The sequence below is a fragment of the Tenrec ecaudatus genome, chromosome 10 (genome assembly GCF_050624435.1).
Source record: "Tenrec ecaudatus isolate mTenEca1 chromosome 10, mTenEca1.hap1, whole genome shotgun sequence".
In the NCBI taxonomy this organism is placed as follows: Eukaryota; Metazoa; Chordata; class Mammalia; order Afrosoricida; family Tenrecidae; genus Tenrec; species Tenrec ecaudatus.
The window spans coordinates 112,089,507-112,112,316 of record NC_134539.1 but is presented as its reverse complement, the minus strand read 5'-3'; the positions used below and the strand labels follow the sequence as shown (position 1 = coordinate 112,112,316).

The 22,810-nt window shown below is 40.0% G+C and overlaps 1 protein-coding gene and 1 pseudogene across 2 annotated transcripts in view; both read right to left on the bottom strand.

The window, feature by feature from the left end:
* Window positions 1–22,810, bottom strand: part of SSH2 (slingshot protein phosphatase 2) — a 256,657-nt gene that overhangs the window by 179,597 nt on the left and 54,250 nt on the right. The window contains exon 2 of one of the 2 annotated variants that reach the window (XM_075561265.1): window positions 11,073–11,153. The exons of the other annotated variant lie outside the window; for it this stretch is intronic. Coding sequence (XP_075417380.1) covers window positions 11,073–11,153 — 81 coding nt within the window. The remainder of the gene's footprint in view (window positions 1–11,072; window positions 11,154–22,810) is intronic. 2 annotated transcript variants of the gene reach the window in all.
* Window positions 4,146–4,597, bottom strand: LOC142458191 (protein JTB pseudogene; annotated as a pseudogene).

The window sequence follows — 22,810 nt, the reverse complement described above, 5'->3', positions numbered from 1 at the left end:
CACACCCTGACTGGCTTGTCTCCTCCCCAAGACCCCTCTGCAAGGGGATGTCCAGTGGCCTACAAATGGGCTTTGAGTCTCCACTCCACACCACCACCCCCAATTCACTATGGTAAGATTTTTGGTTCTGATGATGCCTGATACCTGATCCCTTCAACACCTCATGATCGCACAGGCTGGTGTGCCTCTTCCATGTGGGCTTTGTTGCTTTATCCTTTTAAAAACATTTTCTTTCTACTTGAACCCTTGGTATTAGCTTCTTTGTCCCTCCCTCCCCCACCGTCCTACTCTCATGAACCCTTGATAAATTAGGAACTGTTATAATTTTCATATCTTACACCATCCGCTGTCTCCCTTCACCCATGTTTCTGTTGTCTGTCACCCTAGGGTGGGGCGCGATGGGGGTCAGGGAGTTAGACATCAATCATTGCAATTGGTTCCCCATTCCTGCCCCATCCCCCCATATTCTCTTGGTATTGCTACTCCCACTATGCATGAGAAAGTTAGACATTGAAAAAGAATGAATTGCATAAGAAAATAAAGAACTGAACCATTTGAATCATAGTGCTGGCAAAGAATACTGAAAGTACCATGCACTTCCAGAAGGCCAAACAAATCTCTCTTAAGAGCCTTTGTCTCACACACTTTGAACACGATATCAATATTGGGAAAGACCTTTCCCTGGAAAAAGACATCATGCTCAGTAAAGTTGAAGGCCAACTAAAAAAAGGAAGACTCTCAATGCGATGGACTGACACAATGGCTGCAATAATGGGTTCAAACACAATAATAATTGCGAGGATAGTGCAGGACTGGGAAGTGTTTTTGTTCTATTGTAATAGGGTTGCTTTGAGTCAGAACCAACCTGATAGCACTTTAACAACAACATGTTGGCGCAAGCTCAAACTCAGTCATCCAGTTGACTCTGACTAATAGTCACGCTACAGGACTAAGCAGACTGCCTTAAGGATTTCTGAGGCTGTAAATCTTTATGGCAGCAAAAAGGTTCACCTTTTTCCTGGTACATTCAAACTGCTGGCCTTGTGGTTAGCAGTCCAAACACATAACCCACTAAACTACCAGGGGTTCTTGTATGTTGCTCATGATTTTTTTCTTTTCAGAAAGGAGTCTAAAAAAATAAACTGAAGACACAGAGAATAAAGAATAGAATAAATATAATTTAAAAATGATCAGATATGCTTGCTGCTGGCCTACTCCTATAACCACCTCCTACTAGCCAGTTAATTCATATCTTTAAGTCTCAAGCATCTTTAAAACATACAAAAAATATATATACTTCAGAAGAAACCTGAAGATAAAAGTCCCTTCCTTGTTTAATACATAAGAATCAATACAGACTGGGGGGAATTGGGAAGTTAATAATGATAAGTACAAGAAGAAAGAAAATGTTCACAAAGTGATTGTGGTGATAACTGTACAATTCTTCTTAAGATGATTGAACTTTTGGATCTATGATTTGTGGATTATATGCCAATAAAATACTAAATTAAAAAATCAATATATAAGTAAATCCTGAAGTAGGGCTTACTTTTAATATAGATTTTATAGAATATATAAAAAAAATTCTTAAATCCTTCATCTTGAACGAGTATGTTAATTATTCTCTCTCCCAAAAGCTGTCTCCCATCCCACAAAATGAGTACCTGAGAAAACTCCCATAGACACTGACATCTAAAGGGTACTGTTGAATTCAGAGACCTTGTCCTGCCCTGAAGAGAATGCAAATCCACAGGCTAGATTAGTAAAACTACCCTAACGCAAACCATTTGAACATGTTGGATTGTCCTTTCTTTTTTATCTTCCTTCTCTCCACATCTGATTCTAGATGGTGCTTTTACTTTCTCTAATAATACAGAGGCTAACATCTTCCTTTCACTGGGCTGTTGGAACTTAAAAGCTTTTTTTTGACAGCACAGAGGGAAAACGTATTACCTTTGAGGATCTAATACACTACAGCAAAACAGGAAAGAAGAGAAATGTACTAAAAAGAGTCTGGACATCTACCTATTGAAGTATGTATCCCTATTCCTATGTGGTAGGTTGGACTTGAGGTGGGGAGTGCAGGAAGAGAAAAGAAATACATATTTTTTTATTCTTAGGAAATAAATTAATGGATTTTCCTGATCATCAGGTCCTGGGGAGGAAATAACCCTACAATGGTAATGAATGTAGCTCACTCCAACAGCACAGTAATTAGTGTTCCCAGCTCATCTGGGCTTTCTCTCCTTTTAACAGGGTAACAGATAAGGGAGGGTGAGGGTAAGGGATGGGTGGAGCCCCAGGCCCCTCAGTGGTCTCCGTGGCTGCTGTAGGGGCATCCACTTCAATTTGCCCTAGTTCACCGTCTACATCTCTCCTGACCTGGAGTCAAGGCAAAACTCTCTGGCCACATCTATTGTTACCGTGACTTCTGGGCCTTTCTAGTCACAACTGGTAACGTGCTCTGAGGCAGGCAGTCCTGCTCTGCAAGCGAAAGCCTCTAGTGCACAGCAGTGATACTGAGAGGGTAGCTGCTTCTTTCCCTTTCCTGGTTTCCTGAAGGCTAACTGGCTATTCCATCCTCTTCCCCCTTTTCCAGGAAAACCTCAGGGGAATCTAAGGCAGCCAGCTCTCTTCAGGAGAGAACCATTCCTTATTTTCTCTGGCTCACTTTCTTTTCACTTGTCCAGAGATTTCTTCTCTCCATGTGATGATTTTCTCCCCTCCTTCTCATGGCTTTTCATAAATATCCATAAAACTAAAACACTAGATTATCTAAGAGTAGATTTCTATATTTTATGCTTAACCCCTACTGCCTGGGCTCAGTGCTTTGTACATAAGACTCAATCAATACTTGGTGAATGAATGAATGAATATATAAGTAAATTAATGAATTAAATTAACCAAAGTTCTTATTTTTGTTATCCTAGGATGAAAAAAAAAGTTCCTCGGTGATGACTTTCACATCTACACTTCTTTTGCAAGAGTAACTGTGTTCGTCTAAGTAGACCAGACAAGCAAATCCATGGAAACTCATATGTGTGTGAGAATTTTTGTACATTAAGAAAACATCACAGCCCAGATCAAGTCCTTAAGTTTGATATTAGCCCATATGTCCAATACCAATCTGTAAATTCCTCTTCAGACTCATGTAACACATGCAATGACACCAAATGCAGGAAGATCACAAGCCAGTGGGTGGAAAGTCTTGTGGATCCAGTGGTGGGAGAAGCATCTTAGTGCTTAGTGCAGGTGTGGGTCTCCACATCGCTGCTCCAACTCCAAGGCTCTGGCTGCCATCAGCATAGCTCCATGTGGCTTGTCAACAGGAATGTCTCACTGGGAGATGAAGCAGAGAGTGTGTGTGTCCCGCCACCAGTGAGCTATTTATCTCAGTAGCACCTCCAAATGAGGTTATCAAGCTGCAAACTGATTGACAGGCTAAACTCCACCCCTTCACTCTTAACAGTCTCAAATTGGCATCAGACTATGTAACCACCACAGTTACCATCACTTCAAAGAGTTATCAAGCTCTGATATAACTTCTTTTCAACAAAATTAAATAATGGGAATTTTGATCAGTTTTCTCCCCAAATTACGTATTTTTAAGGTTAAGTCTTCAAATCAGGAAGGAGCTTTTCAATCCCCATTGATGTGAAGGGTGGGATGGAGAGTAACTAAGGATAAAAAAGTGTGATAGTGCCCCTTGAGCTAAAACAGAAACATGTATCAAAACGTTTAAAGAGTCAGCCAAGTATCCACTCATATCTTTGAGAAAGGAAAGAACACAGCAATTCTGACATCAATGAAAGAAAATTCCAGCAGGAAAATAAAGCAATTCACAACAATCTTTAAATAAATATTTATATATCCAATTAGTTGTTTCTAAGGAAGAAAATCATTAAAACTAGTATCACTCTTTCCTCCTATGTGTCTAACTTCATGAAAATATTCTTCATGTTGATTCTTATGCACTAATCTATTTTTTAAAACTGCTTTACTTTTTTTATTCTGCTCATTGGCCACCTGGAAGAAGATGATGGAGAAGAGGACACTACCCCGGGGCTCTGAAGAACCAGGGGTCGCAGTCACTCTGCTCCCTTTTCTCTGTCTGAGGCGGGGTCCTGAGTCGTTGGAGGCCGGGGTGGGATGTGGCTATACGGATTCGATTTGCTTCCGGACCTTTTCCAGAGTCTTTCGGTCCAACATTCTATGACGAAGGATGACCAGGCAAGCGAAAACCAAGGCTAAACCCACGTCAGCCCCTTCGAACTTTCAGAACAAGTGTTGTTTCCTCACTGCTGAGCGGCAGCTTTTGAATTCATTCTTCTTGGAAGGGCTGCATGTGATTTTCTCCAGATAGCCTGTGGAGCTACACTCAGCAATTGTTTTAGTCTGGAAATTAGAATAGGGGGTACATTCTTCGGACACCACAAACTTTTCCACCAGCCAGCACGGCAAGTTGGAGGCACTCCCCTGGCTGCTTCTCCTCCTGCACTGGGGCCTCCGCGTGGCAGAAGGTGAAGGTGAGCGCGCAGAGCAACCAGCAGAAGTGGCGGCCCAGGGGGAGGCCCCGCCTCCCAGTGCCCTCAAGCATGAGGCAGTCTGGGTGGCACCTGTGGGGACGCGGGGAGCGAGGAGTGGGGGGGTCGGCCATCCCCAAGAGCACGGCCACACTTATCTATTTATTTTTTCGCACTAATCTACTTAAGACAAAAACATTCAAGGTGTAAAGTTGGTCCAGACCAAGTCCATAGGACTCTAATGCAGACAGAAAAAATAAGTTTGATAAGATACTGTACAAGGAACCTGGTGCATGATCCACTAATGGTGATACTGCCGTGCTGATAATGTGCTCACCAATGGTCATCAGCTGATGAGATGTGATGTCAACACTGCCCTTGTTTTCTACCTTCAACATGTTGATAAGTGTTCTTAATGATTCACATCTGTTAATGTTTGTAAGCACTTGAGAAATGAGCAATACTCCTATATTAATGAGTTACAACCGCTAAACTCATGCCATTCTCGGCTTTTTAGCAACATTGAATGATGTACAACCAGGTAAATCAATAATAGGTGAATAAGGTCCTAAAATGGTGATTGCCTTTATTGTGCCATTAAGACAAAGTAAAGAAGAGAGCGTCAGAGCTTGCAGTAGAATGGTGATGTACTAAGGGCACAGCTTGCTTCCAGAGACATGTTTTCCATTGGCTAACCCTGAGCAATAGATAAGCCCCCAAAACAAAAAAACATGCCATCAAGTCCTTGAGTTGGTTCTGAGTCATGTGAGCCTAGGGTAGAACTGTCCCGGGGGTGGGGGTGGGAGATTGTAACTCTTTACAGTGAGCAGCAGTTAGCAACCTAATGAGTAACCACGGTATCACCAGGGTTCCTAACAACATAGGAGGCGCTTTAAAAAGTTCATGGAAAAATTCCATTATCAAACTCTTTGAAGCCTCCTTGCATATATAGTGATTACCACACACAATAAACACCTGGAAGTAGGCAGAATCTAAATAGTTTTTAATGGCCAACGTTTGTAGAATCTTTTATCCATAACTAGCAAAGCCAGTTCTTTGCTTGGATAGAACCATTCCAAATCTGAATAAGTTTCATGGCAAAGATAAGTGCAACTAAAATCAGGTAATCACTAACTAAAACTTCAGCCGAGAGACAGTGGGAAGTAAACATAAATGTAAAGCACGTATATAGGTTGAAGGAGAGGTGAGGGTCAGAGACCAGAGTCTCTCACAAAGAGCAGGTGATCTCATCTTGCACTGACTCAAAGTACTACAGGGGACAACACTGGACACACAGTGCAGGAATTGCACCTGATCTGATCCCATCACACCAAGGTGAAACACTAAGGGGGTGCAATGGAACAGCAAGGGGAACAGAGCAATGAAGTCCCCAGGGAATACCAGAAATAGACTTTGGGGCCAGGGTATGGCACCTCATCAGACTGGACTGGAAAACACTCCTAAAGGTCAACAAACAGATCTTGAACTATTTATAGGCTTTTCTTTTTTCTGTTGTTGGTTTGTTGTTGTGGTTATAGTTATATAGTTTTATATTCTTTTGTTGCTTGGTTTTGCTCTGTCTTGTTTTGGTGTTGTTGGTTTTTTTTGCATATTATTATCTCTGCATGTCTACCTAGATAAGATAGGTGGGGAAAACAATCTGGAGGAGAAATCAACAGGACTGATGGTACTGGGGGGACATGGGAGAGGGGTAAGCAGGGAAAAGGAAGTCGGTATTAGAAACGCAGGGGCAAGGGAGCAACAAGTGATCTAAAATCGATAGCAAGGAGGGTGTAAGAGACCCTGGTAGGGCTTGATCAAGGGCAATGTAACCGAGAGGAATTAGTGAAATCCAAATGAAGGCTGAATATGATAGTGGGACAAGAGGAAAATGAAAGGAAATAGAGGAAGGAACTAGGAGGCAAAGGGCAGTTATAGAGGTCTAAATACAGACATGTACATATGTAAATATATTTATATATGACGATGGGGAAATGGGATCTATATGCATATGTTTATAGGTTTAGTATTAAGGTAGCAGATGGACATTGGGTCTCCACTCAAGTACTCACCTTCCCGACATGATTGCTAAAGACAAAGCAGGTGCATAAGGAAATGTGGTGAAGAAAGCTGATGGTGCCCAGCTATCAAAATATATAGCATCTGGGGTCTTAAAGGCTTGAAGATAACAAGTGGCCATCTAGCTGAGAAGCAACAAAGCCCACATGGAAGAAGCACACCAGCCTGTGTAATCACCAGGTGTCTATCGGATCAGGTATCAGGCATCAAAGAACAAAAATCGTATCATTGTGAATGAGGGGGCGCTCAGAGTGGTGACCCAAAGCCCATCTGTCGGTAACTGGACATCCCCTTACAGAAGGGTCACAGGGAGGAGATGAGCCAGTCTGGGTGCAGTATAACACCGATGAAACATACAACTTTCTAGTTCTTAAATGCTTCCTCCCCCCACTATCATGATCCCAATTCTACCTTACAAATCTGGCTAGACCAGAGGATGTACACTGGTACAGATCAGAGATGGAAACACATGGAATCCAGAACAGATGAACCCCTCAAGACCAATAATGAGAGTAGAGATACCAGGAGGGGAAGGGGAAGGTGGGGGAGAAATAGGGAACCGATCACAATGATCTACATATAACCCCACCCCCTGAGGGACGGACAACAGAAAAAAGGGTTCATGAAGGGAGGGAGGTTAAAAAAATGAGAAGCTGATACCAAAGGCCAAGGTAGAAAAAAATGATTTGAGAATGATGATAGCAACAAATATGCTTGACACAATGGATGTATGTATGGGTTGTAATAAGAGTTGCACGGGCCCCCAATAAAATGATTTATTTTAAAAAAAAGTCATCTCAAAATCTGATTTTCATGAACATAACTGGGACTGAATTCACATTCTTTTTTTTAAAAATCATTTTATTAGGGGCTCATACAACTCTTACCACAATCCATACATATATCCATTGTGTGAAGCACATCTGTACATTCATTGCCCTCACCATTCTCAAAACATTTGCTCTCCACTTAAGCCCCTGGCATCAGCTCCTCGTTTTTCCCCCTCCCTCCCTGCTCCCCCTTCCCTCATGAACCCCTGATAATTTATAAATTATTATTTTGTAATATCTTACACTGTCCGATGTCTCCCTTCACCCACTTTTCTGTTGTCCGTCCCCCAGGGAGGAGGTTATATGTAGATCCTTGTAATCGGTTCCCCCTTTCCACCCCACCCTTCCAGTATCGCCACTCTCACCATTGGTCCTGCAGGGATCATGTGTCCTGGATTCCCTGTGTTTCCAGTTCCTATCTGTACCAGTGTACATCCTCTGGTCTAGCAAGATTTGTAAGGTAGGATTGGGGTCATGACAGTTGGGGGTGGGGGGAGAGGGAAGCATTTAGGAACTAGAGGAAAGTTGTATGTTTCATCATTGCTACACTGCATCTGACTGGCTTGTCTCCTTCCCTAGACCCTCATAAGGGGATGTCCAGTTGCCTATAGATGGGCTTTGGGTCTCCAAGTCCACATTCTTAAAGCAAGAGCTCCTCAGATTTATTTCTGGGCTTAAACTGCCTACTGCAATACATAATCAAATGTCAGGTCAAGTAATTTTCTAATTTTAGCCTGGGTACATAGTAATTTGAAATAAGTCAGCAACTACGTTGTGGGTCTGTTGGAATAAAAAAAATAGTAATCTCATGAAATGTAGTTAAATAGGTTCATATTCTATATGTGAGATGATCAGGCTGACTCCCTAGCTCAGTATTTACGATACTATTTTGTTTAACATTGTCAACAGTCAGGGCATTAGGTGTATGTGATGTGAGGGGTGAAAGTCCAGTAGCTCCAGTAGCAGCCCCTACACTAACTAGCTACAACAGGGAAAAGGATTACTAATAACCATCACAAAAAAATGGGCTTTAGGGACAGGGAAAATCCCACTGAGACAATTAAATTCCTTACTGAGAGAGATGCACTCAAGGCTCTGGTCTGAGGGGAGATTATTGTGCACACAAATATATATACACTCATTCTGAGTCACTTATTTGCCTTCTCAGATTATGATTATCAAATCTTCTACAGCCAACTGAATATTTATCATATTGTCTTCATGGTCAATAGATAAATGATTTAAATTAGTAGACAAATTATTTAAGAGCACAAAGATATTTTCCCTCACTGTTAATATAGACCCTCCCAATCTCTATGACCATTTAATAAAGGAAAGAAACAGAGTACAGGTTCAAAATATCTCATGCAAATCCTGCTGGACTGGATCTATATTGTAATTCCAATTATTTTTCTATGTAAGAAAGGTAACAGGGGGAAAAAAAAGAAAACAAGCTATCAGAGCGCATATTCCACATATTGTAAAAAAAAAAACCCAAAACCCTTCAGTGTAATTCAGGGCAATCTCTTATCAAGCACAGTACACTTCTGGAGAAAAGTACATAGTGCTCACCTTTAGTGGGATAAATAAAAGGTATCAATTGTTAACAATTCAAGTCAGGTTTTGTGGGAAATGTATTGAAAACTTTTTGGAGTTTTTGGATTTTGGAATCGTAGTTAAGGGAACGTAGGCAATCTGCTTCAAGCTGGTTGCACAACAAGGCAAAGTGACTTTCACTGATATTACCATGGTTTTGAGACACATCTGTTCTATATATACAATTTATGAGTTTATTGAAAGAAAAAACATTTCCCCTTACCACCTTCCCTAATTTTCTACACTCCTTCAGTCTTGGAATAAAGTGACTTTCCTTAATAGTGATCTTCTTTCTGATCCCCCAAAGTTGTACATCTTACATATTTTCAATCTTATGTACTGCATTTATGAGTTGATACTAGGAAACCTACTATCAGAAATTGCTGATAATATGAAACATGTCATGCAGTGCTTCTATATGTGAGGTAGCGCCCCCCCACCACCACCAAAAAAAATGGAAAAAGCTCTCCTGGGTAATATGCATTTTTCCCACAAGGTGAGCATTGGGCAACTCTGCTCTGAGTCAGTGCATCCAGTAGCATCTCCTGGGAAGGTTCTCTTTGGACACAGTGAATTTTTTCATGAAAGCAGTTTTGCTCAAACTACATTTTTTGTGATGGCTCATTTAAGAGAACAGAATGTGGCTGTGAAATTTTGTTTCCTGCTTGGGGAAAAATGCCGCAGAAACTGTTGTGATGTTGAACACAGCTTACAAGGATAGTGCTATGGGAAAAACTCAAGTGTTCAAGTGAGTTTCTCATTTCAAAAAAGGTGAAATATCAAATGATGACAAACCTCATTCTGGACAGATGTCCACTTCCCTAAGGGATGAAAATGTCAACTTGTAGTGCATTCGGAGTTCGTTCCACCAGGTCAGACTGTTAATCAAGCTTTCTATTTAGTCTGAAAAGATTGCGTAACAGCGTATGACAAAAAACGGCCTGATCTGTAGCAGACAGGGGTCTAGTTTTGCCACCATGACCATGCACCTGCTCATGCAGCCATCTCAGTGAACTAGTTTTAGCCAGCATGCCTCTCTTGCCCAAGAGGTGAAGAAAAAAATGAGGGAGGTGCTGTCAGCCATGCAAACAGATGAATTTGAAAAAATGTCTCCAAGAATGAAATCGCAGATTTGACAAATGTATTAAGTGTAATGGAGAGTACTTTGAAGGTGACAAGGCTGTTTTATAAAAAAAATTTAAGTACATAACTTTGGGGGCAGATTTCATTTTTATGGGGTACCCCCTCATATAAAAAGAAGCTCTGAGGTTCTAAGAGCTAAGGAATAAAATTGACAATTTTAAAGATATAGAATTGAAAGGTTCTAAGACTAGAAATTTAGAATCGGCAGTTTTACTAAAGCACAAGCAAAAAGAAATCTGTTCCCCCTAAATCACTAAACTCAACCACTCCAGAAAATATTTGTAATTTCCAGGTTTTTAAATAATCCCAAAATAGCATTTTAGTATCAGGATTTATTGTAAAGCCAAAATCCAAACCAAACTCACTGCTATCGAGTTGATTGCAGGCCATAATGATTCGTATAGGGTTTCCAAAACTCTAACTCTTTATGGGAGCAGCCAGCCTTAACTTTTTCCTATGGAGCTATTGGTTGATTTAACCTCTGACCTTACAGCTAGGAATCCAACACTTATTCAGCAGTACCACTACAGTTCCTTTTATTTTAAAAGGTGCAGTTTAAATATGATCAGACTAGTCCTTTAAAGTTCTCATCTCAAGTTTTATGCTAAAGGATTATGTGCAAAAGTGGTGAGAGTTCAGTCTAAATGAGTCATCAGCTCCTGATTCTCTAGTATACCCATTAAACCAGAAAAGCTCAACATGAAATTCATCAGTTACTATAATAAACTACTGTTTTACTGTGTGGAAATTCAAATCAATGTGTGGTTCTGATACTCGGCTGAATAAGGCTGAAAAGATGTAATAATAGGTACTAACACAGGCTGCATTTATTTATAAGCCAAATTCACCGACAAGTTTTTTCACTTGATTCACCAAAGGTTGCATAAAAACATATACGTACATTGGAATCCCTAAAGATTTCTGATTCTTCACATTCACAGCAAAGTAACACTGCTGATTCACTGTCTTCCAAATGAGAGCTCTGTAATACAAACAAGAGCATTTCAGAGATCCAGATGCCGGAGCTGGCCCATAAGCGAGAGGGAAAAAGGCAGCAGACATCAGAGTTGATGTTAGCTCAGAAGTGAGAGGGTGCCATTCTGGTTAGTGGTGGCTATTTCAGAAAGAATAAAGCCCAAAGGCGACTGGTTAAGTGAATGAATATCAACTGAGGAGGGCTTGCTTGATCAGCTGAAGCATTTTTTGGGGTTTCCAATTTGTGCAATGGGTTGTGCAATGTTGTTTTTCTGTAAAGATGAAGATACTAACCCTCACGGTGTGCACTCTGAACCCTTTCTATGTTGGCGATAGGTCTGTGTTTATCATCGTATCCAAAGGCATCCATTTGATGTAACACAAGTCCTGGTTGGGGAATAAAACCCACAAACTCGACCTCATTAGTCCCTCTACTAACAAGCGTTTAAAGGAAGAGCCAAAAGACACGCCCTACCCAACTTCCCTGATAGATGCCAGGAAACAACTTAAACTCTTTTCTCCCATTCTCCAATCTCTTCTAAAAATCTGTCTAGATGACAGATAAGCAAAATGAGACAAAGGAATGAAACAATTAGCAGGTGGTAACACAAGAGTATTTTCCCCTTATGATTACAACAACACAGAGAGGGAGAGAGAACAGAAAAATCTCCCACTCTGGCCCATTAAGTTCCATTCAAATGTTTGCTGTTTGGTAACAGCTGCTAGAAAGTGAGTTATCCCCAGACAGTGCCGATGAATATGTTATCAAGGCTTCAGACGACCAGTCAGTGAAACTTAATCATATATAATTACTCTGTGACTATCCTGGTTATTCTCAAAGCTAAGACTGTGTTTCAACCTGAGAAATAGCTTCAGAGTGAAGAGTTTTCGAATGGAAATAAATAAAAGTAGGCTCAGAATTACTATTTCTGGTAACTGCTTTATTCTTGCTCTTGGTTTACTTTCTTCTTGCTATTTTCCTACCCTGATCCTATACTTATTTTAGCATTTCCTTCCTATAAGCAGGACTCATTCACTATTATCTCTCCCTCTTCCTATTTTAAACAAAATGACCAAAAATAACATTTTAAGTCCTGCAAATACAAAGCCATATTTGCATTTTGGGTGGGAAATTTTTTTATTCCCTATCTGCCTTATTTTTGTCATTTAGTAAGGTAGAGTTCAGAGTTGCTTTTAATTCTTCTATGCTGTCATATCAGAAGACATATTAATGTAAATACTAACCTATCAAAAGTGGCTTGTCACAATCATTGTATATATAAGCTAAAGAAAAATCCAAATTAATCTATCCAAATTATATTAACTCAGATTTTAAAGTTTTCATCATTTTAAATATTTTGGCAGGTTTACATGGGCTCTTCCAAAATGTTCTTTAAAGAAAAGTTTTCTGGTAACTCTAGTTGTGATCCTGTAGTCATTTTTAGACTATGTTGTATTCTTACTAGTTGGCAGGATTCATTAAGTTGGAAGTGTTGCTAGATGCCATCAAGTCAGTCCTGAGCCAGTGTGGCCTCTGTACAACAGAAGGAAACATGGTCCTCCGCGCCATCCGAGCAACTAGTATGCTTGAGCCCACTGCTGCAGTCGAGTCGCTGTGCCAGTCCTTCCTGTACGGCAGCGGTGCTCAACCGCCCTCACGCCGCCACCCTGTCATGCAGCTACTCATGTGGTGGTGGCCCCCAACCATAACATTAATTCCGTTGCTACTTCATCACTGTAATTTTGCTACTGTGATGAAATCGTCTGGAAATATCTGATATGCAAGATGTATTTTCATTGTTACAAATTGAACATAATTAAAGCATAGTGATTAAACAAAACAATATGCAATTACATATTGTGAAATATTTATGCATTGTCCAGTGGTCTTAGGCGACCCCTGCGAGAGGGTCGTTCGACCCCCAAAGGGGTTGTGTCCCTCAGAGATGAGTACCGCGGTCGCAGGGGGTCTTCCCTTTCTTTCTAACTGCCCTTCCTCTCTACCAAGGACAATGCACTGGTAATAGGTATCAATTAAGCAGGTTCGTGGAACAAATATTTATCTGCAACTAGCATACTTAGTTCTAAATTTCAATTCGAACAATACATGGACATCTTAAGTTCTTTGAACTAGGGCTTAATAGTCTGAAAAGGAGATCTTGCTGATTCAGGGATGGATCCTTGCAAGTGTTGTGAGTATGAGAAAACTTACAATTTGAGAGACCTCCATAAAGAAAAAGGACACACAGGAATAATTAAAAAATGCCACAGCCGTTCTAATCACCCTATAGGAGGAGAAGGGTCACAAAGAAGGGATTGGGGTGGAAAAAATGCAATGATCTTAATGCATTGTGGATAAAATCATCTTACTTTCACAAATTTACAAAAGATGACGGTGTGAAAACTTTGCTAAGGTCCCTGTGCACATTTTGGAAGGGGACCACGCAAGTGCAGAGCAGTGACGTTTAAGCTCTATTAACTTCACATTAATAAAACCTTACTCACTCGTCCTTGATCCTGTGGTAAGTGAGGGAGAATGAGAGAGATCAAGACATGACACTCGATGCTACTTCAACTAAAAATTATTTAGAGTATAAACTATATATAAATGCTCAAATTAATAGCAGGTATATAAAATAAGACTTTCTTTTTTTCTTTTCATATACTGTATGTAACTCTTAGAAAAATATCTAAGACAAATAGTTTGCTTTTGAAATAGCAGCAATAGTATAATACATGCATGTTATTGTCTCCACAGGTCTGTCTAAATAAGACAGGCTGGATGAACAATCTGGAGGAAAAATAATGGGACCGACAGTTCCGGGGGGACTTGGGATAGGGGGTGGTGGGGGATAAGGAAGTGGTGTTAACAAACCCAGGGACAAGGGAACCACATGGGACCCAAAATGGTGGTAAGGGGGGAGTGGCAGGTCTGGTAGGGAATGATCAAGGGTAAGGTTACGTAAAGAAGAGGTATAGCTGTAACCCAGGTGGGGATGGAGCATGATAGTGGGGCAGGAGGAAAGTCAAGGGAGATGGAGGAAAGAGCTGGGAGGCAAAGGGCATTTGTAGAGGTCTAGACAAAGACATGTACATGCAAATATATATATATGAGGATGGGGAAATAGATTTATGTGTCTATATTTATAGGTTTAGTATTAAGGTGGCAGAAGGACCTTGGGCCTCTACTCAAGCACTCCCTCAATGCACGAATACTTTCGTTTATTAAATTGGCACTCTATGATGCTCACCCTCCCAACACAACAGCTGAAGCCAAAGCGGGTGAACAAGTAAATGTGGTGAAGAAAGCTGATGGTGCCCAGCTATCAAAAGGTATAGCATCTGGGGTCTTAAAGGCTTGGAGATAAACAAGTGGCCATCTAGCCCAGAAGCAACAAAGCCCACATGGAAGAACACACCAGCCTGTGTGATCACGTGGTCCCAAAGGGATCAGTTATCAGGCATCAAAGAACAAAAAATCATATCAATGGCTGCACACCTCTATGACACAATCGCCGAAGACAAACGGGTGGATAAGCAAATGTGGCGAAGAAAGCTGATGGTGCCCGGCTATCAAAAGAGATAGTGTCTGGGGTCTTAAAGGCTTGAAGGTGAATAAGCGGCCATGTAGCTCAGAAGCAACAAAGCCCACATGGAAGAAGCACACTAGCCTGTGTGAGAACGAGGTGCCAAAGGAACCAGGTATAAGGCATCATGCAAAAAAAATATATATATATATATATATACATACACCATAGTGAATGAAGGGGGAAGTGCAGAGTGGAGACCCAAAGCCCATTTGTCGGCCACTGGAGATGCCCTCACAGAGGGGTTTAGGAGAGGAGATGGGTCAATCAGGGTGCGATGCAGTACCGATGAAGAACACAGCTTTCCACCAGATCCTGGATGCTTCCTCCCCCCATCTACCATGATCTGAATTCTACCTTGCAGGGCTGGACAGGGCAGATGTTGTACACTGGTGCATATGGGAGCTGGAGGCACAGGGAATCCAGGGTGGACGATACCTTCAGGACCAGGGGTGTGAGGGGTGATACTGGGAGAGTAGAGGGTGAGTGGGTTGGAAAGGGGGAACTGATTACAAGGATCCACACGTGACCTCCTCCCTGGGAGACAGACGGCAGAGAAGGGGGGGAAAGGGAGACTTCGGATAGGGCAAGATATGACAAAATAACGATGTATAAATTATCAAGGGCTCATGAGGGAGGGGGGACCGGGGAGGGAGGGGGTAAAAAAGAGGACCTGATGCAAAGGGCTTAAGTGGAGAGCAAATGCTTTGAAAATGATTAGGGCAAAGAATGTACAGATGTGCTTTATACAATTGATGTATGTCTATGTATGGATTGTAGTAAGAGTTATATGAGCACCTAATAAAATGTAAAAAAAAGAGAAATGCCTAGAAAATAATGATGGCAACATATGTACACATGTGTCTGATCCAGGTGATGCATAGATTGTTCCAAGAGCTGTAAGAGCCCTCAATAAAACACTTTTTTATTTAAAAAAAAAGAAAAATAGCAGTCCTAGGTCTACAACCCTAACCTCTACCATATGGAATTCCTTTCATATCTTTTTAGTGGCCTCTTCTGGCTTTTCACTTCATTTATAGAAAATTTTCTTTCTTTTCCTTTAAAAAAATCATTTTATTGGGGGCTCATACAACTCATCGAAATCCATCCATCCATCCATTATGTCAAGCACATTTGTACGTTTGTTGCCATCATCATTCTCAAAAATTTTCTTTCTACTTGAGCCCTTGGTATCAGCTCCTCATTTTTTCCCTCCCTCCTTGCTCCCCCTCCCTCATGAACCCTTGATAATTTATAAATTATTATTTTGTCATGTCTTACACTGTCTGACATCTCCCTTCACCCACTTAGAAAATTTTCCTATGCTACTCGCTGGATACATGAATTTTAAACATCATCTAATGACTTTGTTTCATTATCTAGTTCTCTTGCACCCTCCCCTCATTTCTCTTTTGTTATTTATTCAATATGGTTTTAACAAGCTTTTAAAATAAGTCAACATTAAATGTTTGCATTGCTATGATTATGTAGTTTTGGTCACAAGTGGGCCATGTTGTAATTTATGATGGTGTTCCATTTCTTGCACAACTTTTTGCTTAACCTGAGATTAGTCATCTCTTGATCTCCCTAACTTGCTTTTAACTTATGGCTAAATCTTCTCATACTCTTAAGCCAAACCCACTACTGCTGCTGAGTCAATTCCAACTCATAGCAACCCTAATCTTAATTTTAGTTCACTTTAGACTATGATGCTATCCTCATTTTCAGTCCAGCATCTTTGCACTTTACTCCAAATCCAGGAGGATTACCAATCTGGGGTCTTTGGTTTACTAACTCAGTTGATAAGCTTCTCTTCTTGGGTGGAATAGTGGGAGGGGCAACTGAGGGTTTAAATCTTCTTCGTATAAACCTTCAATCAGTCTCCCAAACTTAGTCCTTCATCTATCTTTCTCTTGCTTCTTGAGGTGCCTGGTAATTCCAATTGCTGAGTTTTTCCTGTATTCTACAGAGAGAATTGTCTTACTTTTGGTATAAAGGACTTGATCTAAGAGTGTAAGGTAAAACTAATATCTAGATGTTCAATTAATATAGTTTATCATGTGAGGGGGTTCACAAAAGTTCATAGAAAAATGGAATCAAATGATCAGAGAATTTTTCCATGAGCTTTTTGAAGACCCCCTGTATTAAGTCAAATAAGAAACATTATAATGTTATCTAAATAGATGCTAAAAGGTATTTGATTTGATCAAATTAAGGCCAGTTTTGATTTTAAGCATTTTTAGTGAACTTTAAGATGATTCTTTAACTCACTCCCTTGCTTGGCTTTTGTATATAGAACATCTCAAGTCTCTGACTTCAACCTAGTCTTGCTTGATTTCGTATTACAGAAATTCCCCCCAGTGTTTCTTAAAATATGTTGCTGAGCTTCATGAGTTTCTAGTACACATAACCTTTTCTGGGTGCTAAAGAACACTTGTGGTGCAGTGGTTACAAGTTGGGCTGCTACCCTCAGGGTCAGCAGTTTTGAAACCACCAGCTGCTTCGTAAGAAAAAGATAAGACTTTCAATTTTATAGAGTTGCAGTCTCAGAAGCACCCACGGGGGCAGTTCTACTCTGTCCTCTAGGGTGGCTATGAGTTGAAATCAGCTTGATGGCAGAAGTTTGAAAGAGTCCTAGTAGCAGAGTGAGTTAACTGCAGGACCCGCACTTCTCGGAGAAAAAGGAAGCATTCTGTTCTCATAAAGATTTAATCTCTGAAAACCTAGGGAATAGTTCTATCCTGCCCGAATGGGAAGGGGCGGCTCCATTCTGCCCTGTAGGGTCCCTATGTATCAGAATCGACTGGTTGGCTATGCATAAGTTAACCACAATATATTTTTTTAAAAAGAGAGAGAAAGATACACTGAATAGGTTATATAACAAGTAGAATAACAGTTTCTGTTTGTTCTTTATGAAGATATAAAAAATTAAATAAGGATGTTTATGGAAATATATCCCTTTGGCCAGCTATTGTTTGGAGAAAAATGAGGATTATTATCTGATAAAGAAAATACATTCAATATAACAAAAAGTTTTCATTCAGAATAAACAGATTCTAAGTATCAATTGCAGTGTTGCAACCTTTGTATGGAATGTATGTTACAAGAACTCATGTACTAAAACAGATGTTTTGAAGAGTGTAAAATCTAACTCATACACTTAGCTAACTACTTTTAAGTAGAAGTATAACGGAACAATCCCACAAGAGTCAATAGCTGGTGTTTATTAAATATTATTAGTCTGTTATAGGATATATGGATTTAAGAAGTAGAAAACATTGACTATAACATTTTTTCCTTTCTTTTTTCTTCTTGTTCCCTCACCTCAACCTCCCTGTTTTGCAGTTACTCTTAAAGAACCTAGGGATTTTGAAATTATATTCCTAGACATGCAACAATACAATTTTAATAATATAACTTTAGCCTAAAACCTGGCCACTTTGGACTAAGACTTTGCAAGTCTTATTTATTTTGTAACTTAGATGTAAGTGGATTGACAAAGCAATTTCACAGACTAAAGTCGGATCCTATGAGTCGGATTCCACTGGATGGCAGTAAGTAAAAGATGATCCAATTTGAGAAAACTCTGTGGTCCCTACCTGCATGTTACACATTTAAAAACTATTATTTCCATATGTGAACATGATAAGCAAGATTCCAGAAGTGTAAAGAGTTTTTAACACGTCTTCCTCTCCTTATTCCCCCATCTGTCAGGCGTCCTCTACCCCATCTCGGAAGTAATCACTATACTGGTAGCATCTGTTCCTTCTCTAAAATACACAAATGGAAGCACATTGTATCGACTTTTATGTCTTTGCTCTTTTTCACTTAATAGCTTGTTTTCATGTATAATTTTTCCATTGTGTGGCCGTACCACGATTTAATCAGTCTCCTCTTGATAGAGTGAGGTATTTATAATTGCATTAGTTTTCCAATTTGCTAGGACAAGTGAGTACAAACTTGGTGGTTTAACAATATCAGTCTAGTAGGCCGGTGTCTGGCACTGGTCACACTGCATTCTTTCCTGCAGATAACTCTCTCCCTTCCTTGTAGAGGTCTCCTGTACTCCTCGGTTTATGGGCCCTTCCCTTCCTCCATCTTCCAAAGCAGAAAACATAGGTTCAGTTTTTCCACATTGAACCATTCGGACTTCCTCTTCTGCTTCCATCTTCTACTTTTAAGGATCCTTGTGATTACACTGGGTCCATTCAGATAACCCAGGATAATCTCTCTACTTTAAATTTAACTAATTAGCACCTTAATTTCATCTGCAACCTTTGTTGTCCTTTGTCATATAACAATATATTCACTAGATTCAGGAATTACAATGGGGATTCTTTGGGGGGGGTGGTGGGGAAGGTGACATCATTCTGCCTCCCAAATAATCTTTTCTGCAGGTTTTACTGGGGGAAACAATAAAAATGTTTAGGGTCCAATAGTCGCACCAATTGCTAGGGGGTCACAGCGTCAGCTCCAATACATAAGGTTTCTTTAAGTAGGAGCTGATTCCATGGTACGTAATAATAAGAACAGCAGTCACACCAATGGAGTTGGAAACAAAAAATTAAGTGACCAAGCAAAAATACTATAGTTACATACTGTGTACACAATGCAGATCACAACAGCTTGGTAACAGTTGTTGTAGTAGAACTACTACTTTTCTCAACAGTGCTTCACACAGGTAGCTTTGTGATCAGTGGTACAGATTTGCAAAATAACTGGCAAATATTAAGGATCGAATCTGTAGTTACTAAAGGACAACAGTATTTAAACTGAGTCTACATGCAAGTTAAATTGGGACTAACTGGTGATACCTTCTTCTAGGCACTAACAATTTCTTTGCACACACACTTTCTAATCCTTCCTTCTCTGTCTCAATTATTTCTATGAATATTCTTTCACCCTTTCTAGACTGTGAGTTTTTCCATTTGTATCGGAAGGACGTGGCACACGGTATTCATTAAAAAATGTTCAGCAAATGACCTAGCAATGATTATTGTAATTCATCCTCAGTGCCATAACCAATGGAAGATGAATGACAATCTGCGCACATAGGTATGGTAAAGAGATCAAGAGTGTACAACTCATTTTAAAAGCAATTTAACCATGCAGATATATGATTTGTGAATACTTTATCAAAATAACCACTAAAAAGGTTGACATATGTGCAAAATGTAGCCAATGTCATTGAACAATATGTATAGAAATTGGAACTCTAATTTGCTATGTAAACTCTCAACAAAGCACAATAAAATATATATTTTTAAAAATCAAGAGCAAGTGATGTTTGTCCTTTAATTAGTCATAGTTGCAACAGCTCCCACTAGAAGAGCCAATTGTCACATGAGATACTGTTTCTTTTGGACTTCAAGTCGACATGCAGGCTTTGAGCCAAAGGAACATCTTTAGTTTCTCAGAGCTGTTTCACAGGTTGGCTTGCCAGAGGCTGAGGCAGCCCAGGTATTCAGGCCACAGTACTCTACTCTGGCTTGCAATTAGCCTATTTCATTTGTAAATGTGTTGCTGCTTTCCAAAGATTCTTTGCATGTCTGTGTTATGATGGCATCACAGGCTTGCTTATCTATTTATTGATCTCTTCAGAAAGAACACATCTCTCAATCCAATCCCATTTATCTTCTAGAGCAGGACTCAATTGTCAGAATTTCATAAAGCTTCCAAATGATGACGCTAGCCCCACTGATTTTCCCTTCCTCTGCATTTTCATGGCCTAGGGAGGGCTTGGTAAACTACAGCATTTCAGCCAATGCAGGCCCTAAGCTTTGTTTTGTATGTCTAGCTAAGAATGGGGTTTTTTTTTGGTTTGTTAGTTTTGTTTTTAGTTATTTTGAAAGGGTTGTTTTTTGTTTGTTGGTTTTAAGTAGGCAAAGAAGAAATGCAACAGATACCATATGTGGTCCACAAATCCTAAAACATTTACTATCTGGTCCTTAACAGAAAATGTTCACTGGCTCCTGGCCTACCGCACACAATTGAACCTCATAATAAATTGCCCCAAACTATTCTCTAGCCATGGCATGGATGATCATCTTATCTCTTTACTGCAGACCCTTCTCACCTCCTAACCGAGCCCTGCCCACAGCCCGCCTCGCACCCCCCAACCCCATCGCCTCCTAAGATGGAAGATGCCAGATACCTAATTTTTTTTCCCCCAGTTTACTTGGCAGCCAGCACATACACAGGGAAGTGGTGCTTCAAAAATTCATGGATTATGTGTTGGGGGCAAACTGCAAGGTCAGCAGTTTGAACCCACCAGGTGCTCCGAGGGAGTCAGAAGAGGCAGTCTGCTCCTGTAAAGATTGACAGCCTCAGATGCCCATATGGGGCAGTATTGTTGTGTCCAATAGAGTCAATATGAGAGCTAGAACAGACTTGCCGGGGAGGTTCCAGAATTGGAAGGATGAAAGAGAGAATGTGAGTAAAGGTTAGCATGGTGATGCCTGCCACTTAGTAAATGTTCAATTAATAATAACATTAATATTTACTCTTACCCTCTCTTTGCAGCCCAAACATAACCAACTATGTCATCAGGGTGGGGATTTAATGCCCCCTTTGACAAAGTTAGCCCTTTAACAAACGATGAAATGGTGTTTAAGTGGCAGATCAGATTCAAAATCTTTACATGCTTTACATGCTCTTAAGGTGTCAAGGGGAACTGACAAAAGCCAACAATGACCCTTGTATGGGGCACTGCTTTCTTGTTTTTGCACCGAATCAAGTTTCGTCCCAATAACTACAGCCTCTTTCTTCTCCCAGACTCCTCATCTCAGGAAAAATAACTGGACATTTTTTGTTTAAATCCATACTCACAAGTGCTGTAAATGATCTCTATCCCTGATCCAAAGAGATATTGACAAGGGTCTTCACTCATTCAGCAGTGAGAGACTTCACATCAACAAGGGAAAGGATGGGGATACCCGCCCCTAGCTTGACCTCTCTCCCCAAAGATTGGAAACTAGGAGAAAATGTTTATTTTATCACTGAAGTTTTTTGTTTTGTTTTTCAATATATCTGCATAAAATTTTCAAAGTTAAAAAAAAGGGCTCTTCACAGAAAAACTGAATTAAAAGATAATGGAATTTTTCCATGAACTTTTGAAACCCGCTGATAATTATTCTAATTCTAGTCAATGAGACCCAAGGATAAGTCTGCTATGGACTTGTGCAAAAGGTTTTCAAACTTGATAATGGGAGACTCGATAAAAGAAACTTTTCTTTGGATATAGTTGGGCAAAGACATGAAATCCTATCTAAAGATATGACAGTGATTTTGTGACCTCAAAGGAAGAGGTCCTAGGTCAAAAGACAACATGCTGTGGATGTCAGGAACATGCACTTAGAGAACAGGGTCCATATCTTCCATCTCTGCATTTCTATAGGTTCACTGGGTTGCAATTGTGGGACTCAATTACTTTATGAATGACGACTTTGGGTAAAACCTAACACTTAAAGAGGTTGAAAAGATTCCTGAGTGTATAAACCAACTGAGAAGGCCAGTTTTTTTAAAAAAAATAACTTTTGATGGACAACTACAACAAGCATAGCCATTCACATTCGTTATCTCAACAAATAAGAAACATGTCAAAAGCAATTATTTAACTCAGGTCTCTTAGATACCAATATTATATTCTTTCCACTATACTTTCCTCCTCTTCTAAGTCTTCTGTTGCAGCTAACAGAAGAGAGAAGATTTAGAGATTTGCTTTTAAATTCTTTTAATTTTCATGTATAAGAAAATATCAGATTACATATAAATGCCACATTACAGCAATAGCAAATACATGCTCTCACACAAATTAATTTGGATACTTAATTTTTTTAACGTTCACCTTCTCAGATAGCCCCCTTTTGATATAATCAACTGATTTTAAAAGGGCATATTAGAAATAAAAATTACTGCGCTTCATCCAGGATCTACCAAATCAGAAACTCTGAGGGTAAAGCTCAGACATGTTTTTAACACAATCTCCAGGTGACTCTGATCTATATTAAAGGTGGAGAAACATTCATCTAGAATATCTGTATTTGCAAATAACACTTGAATCACTACATTAAAACTA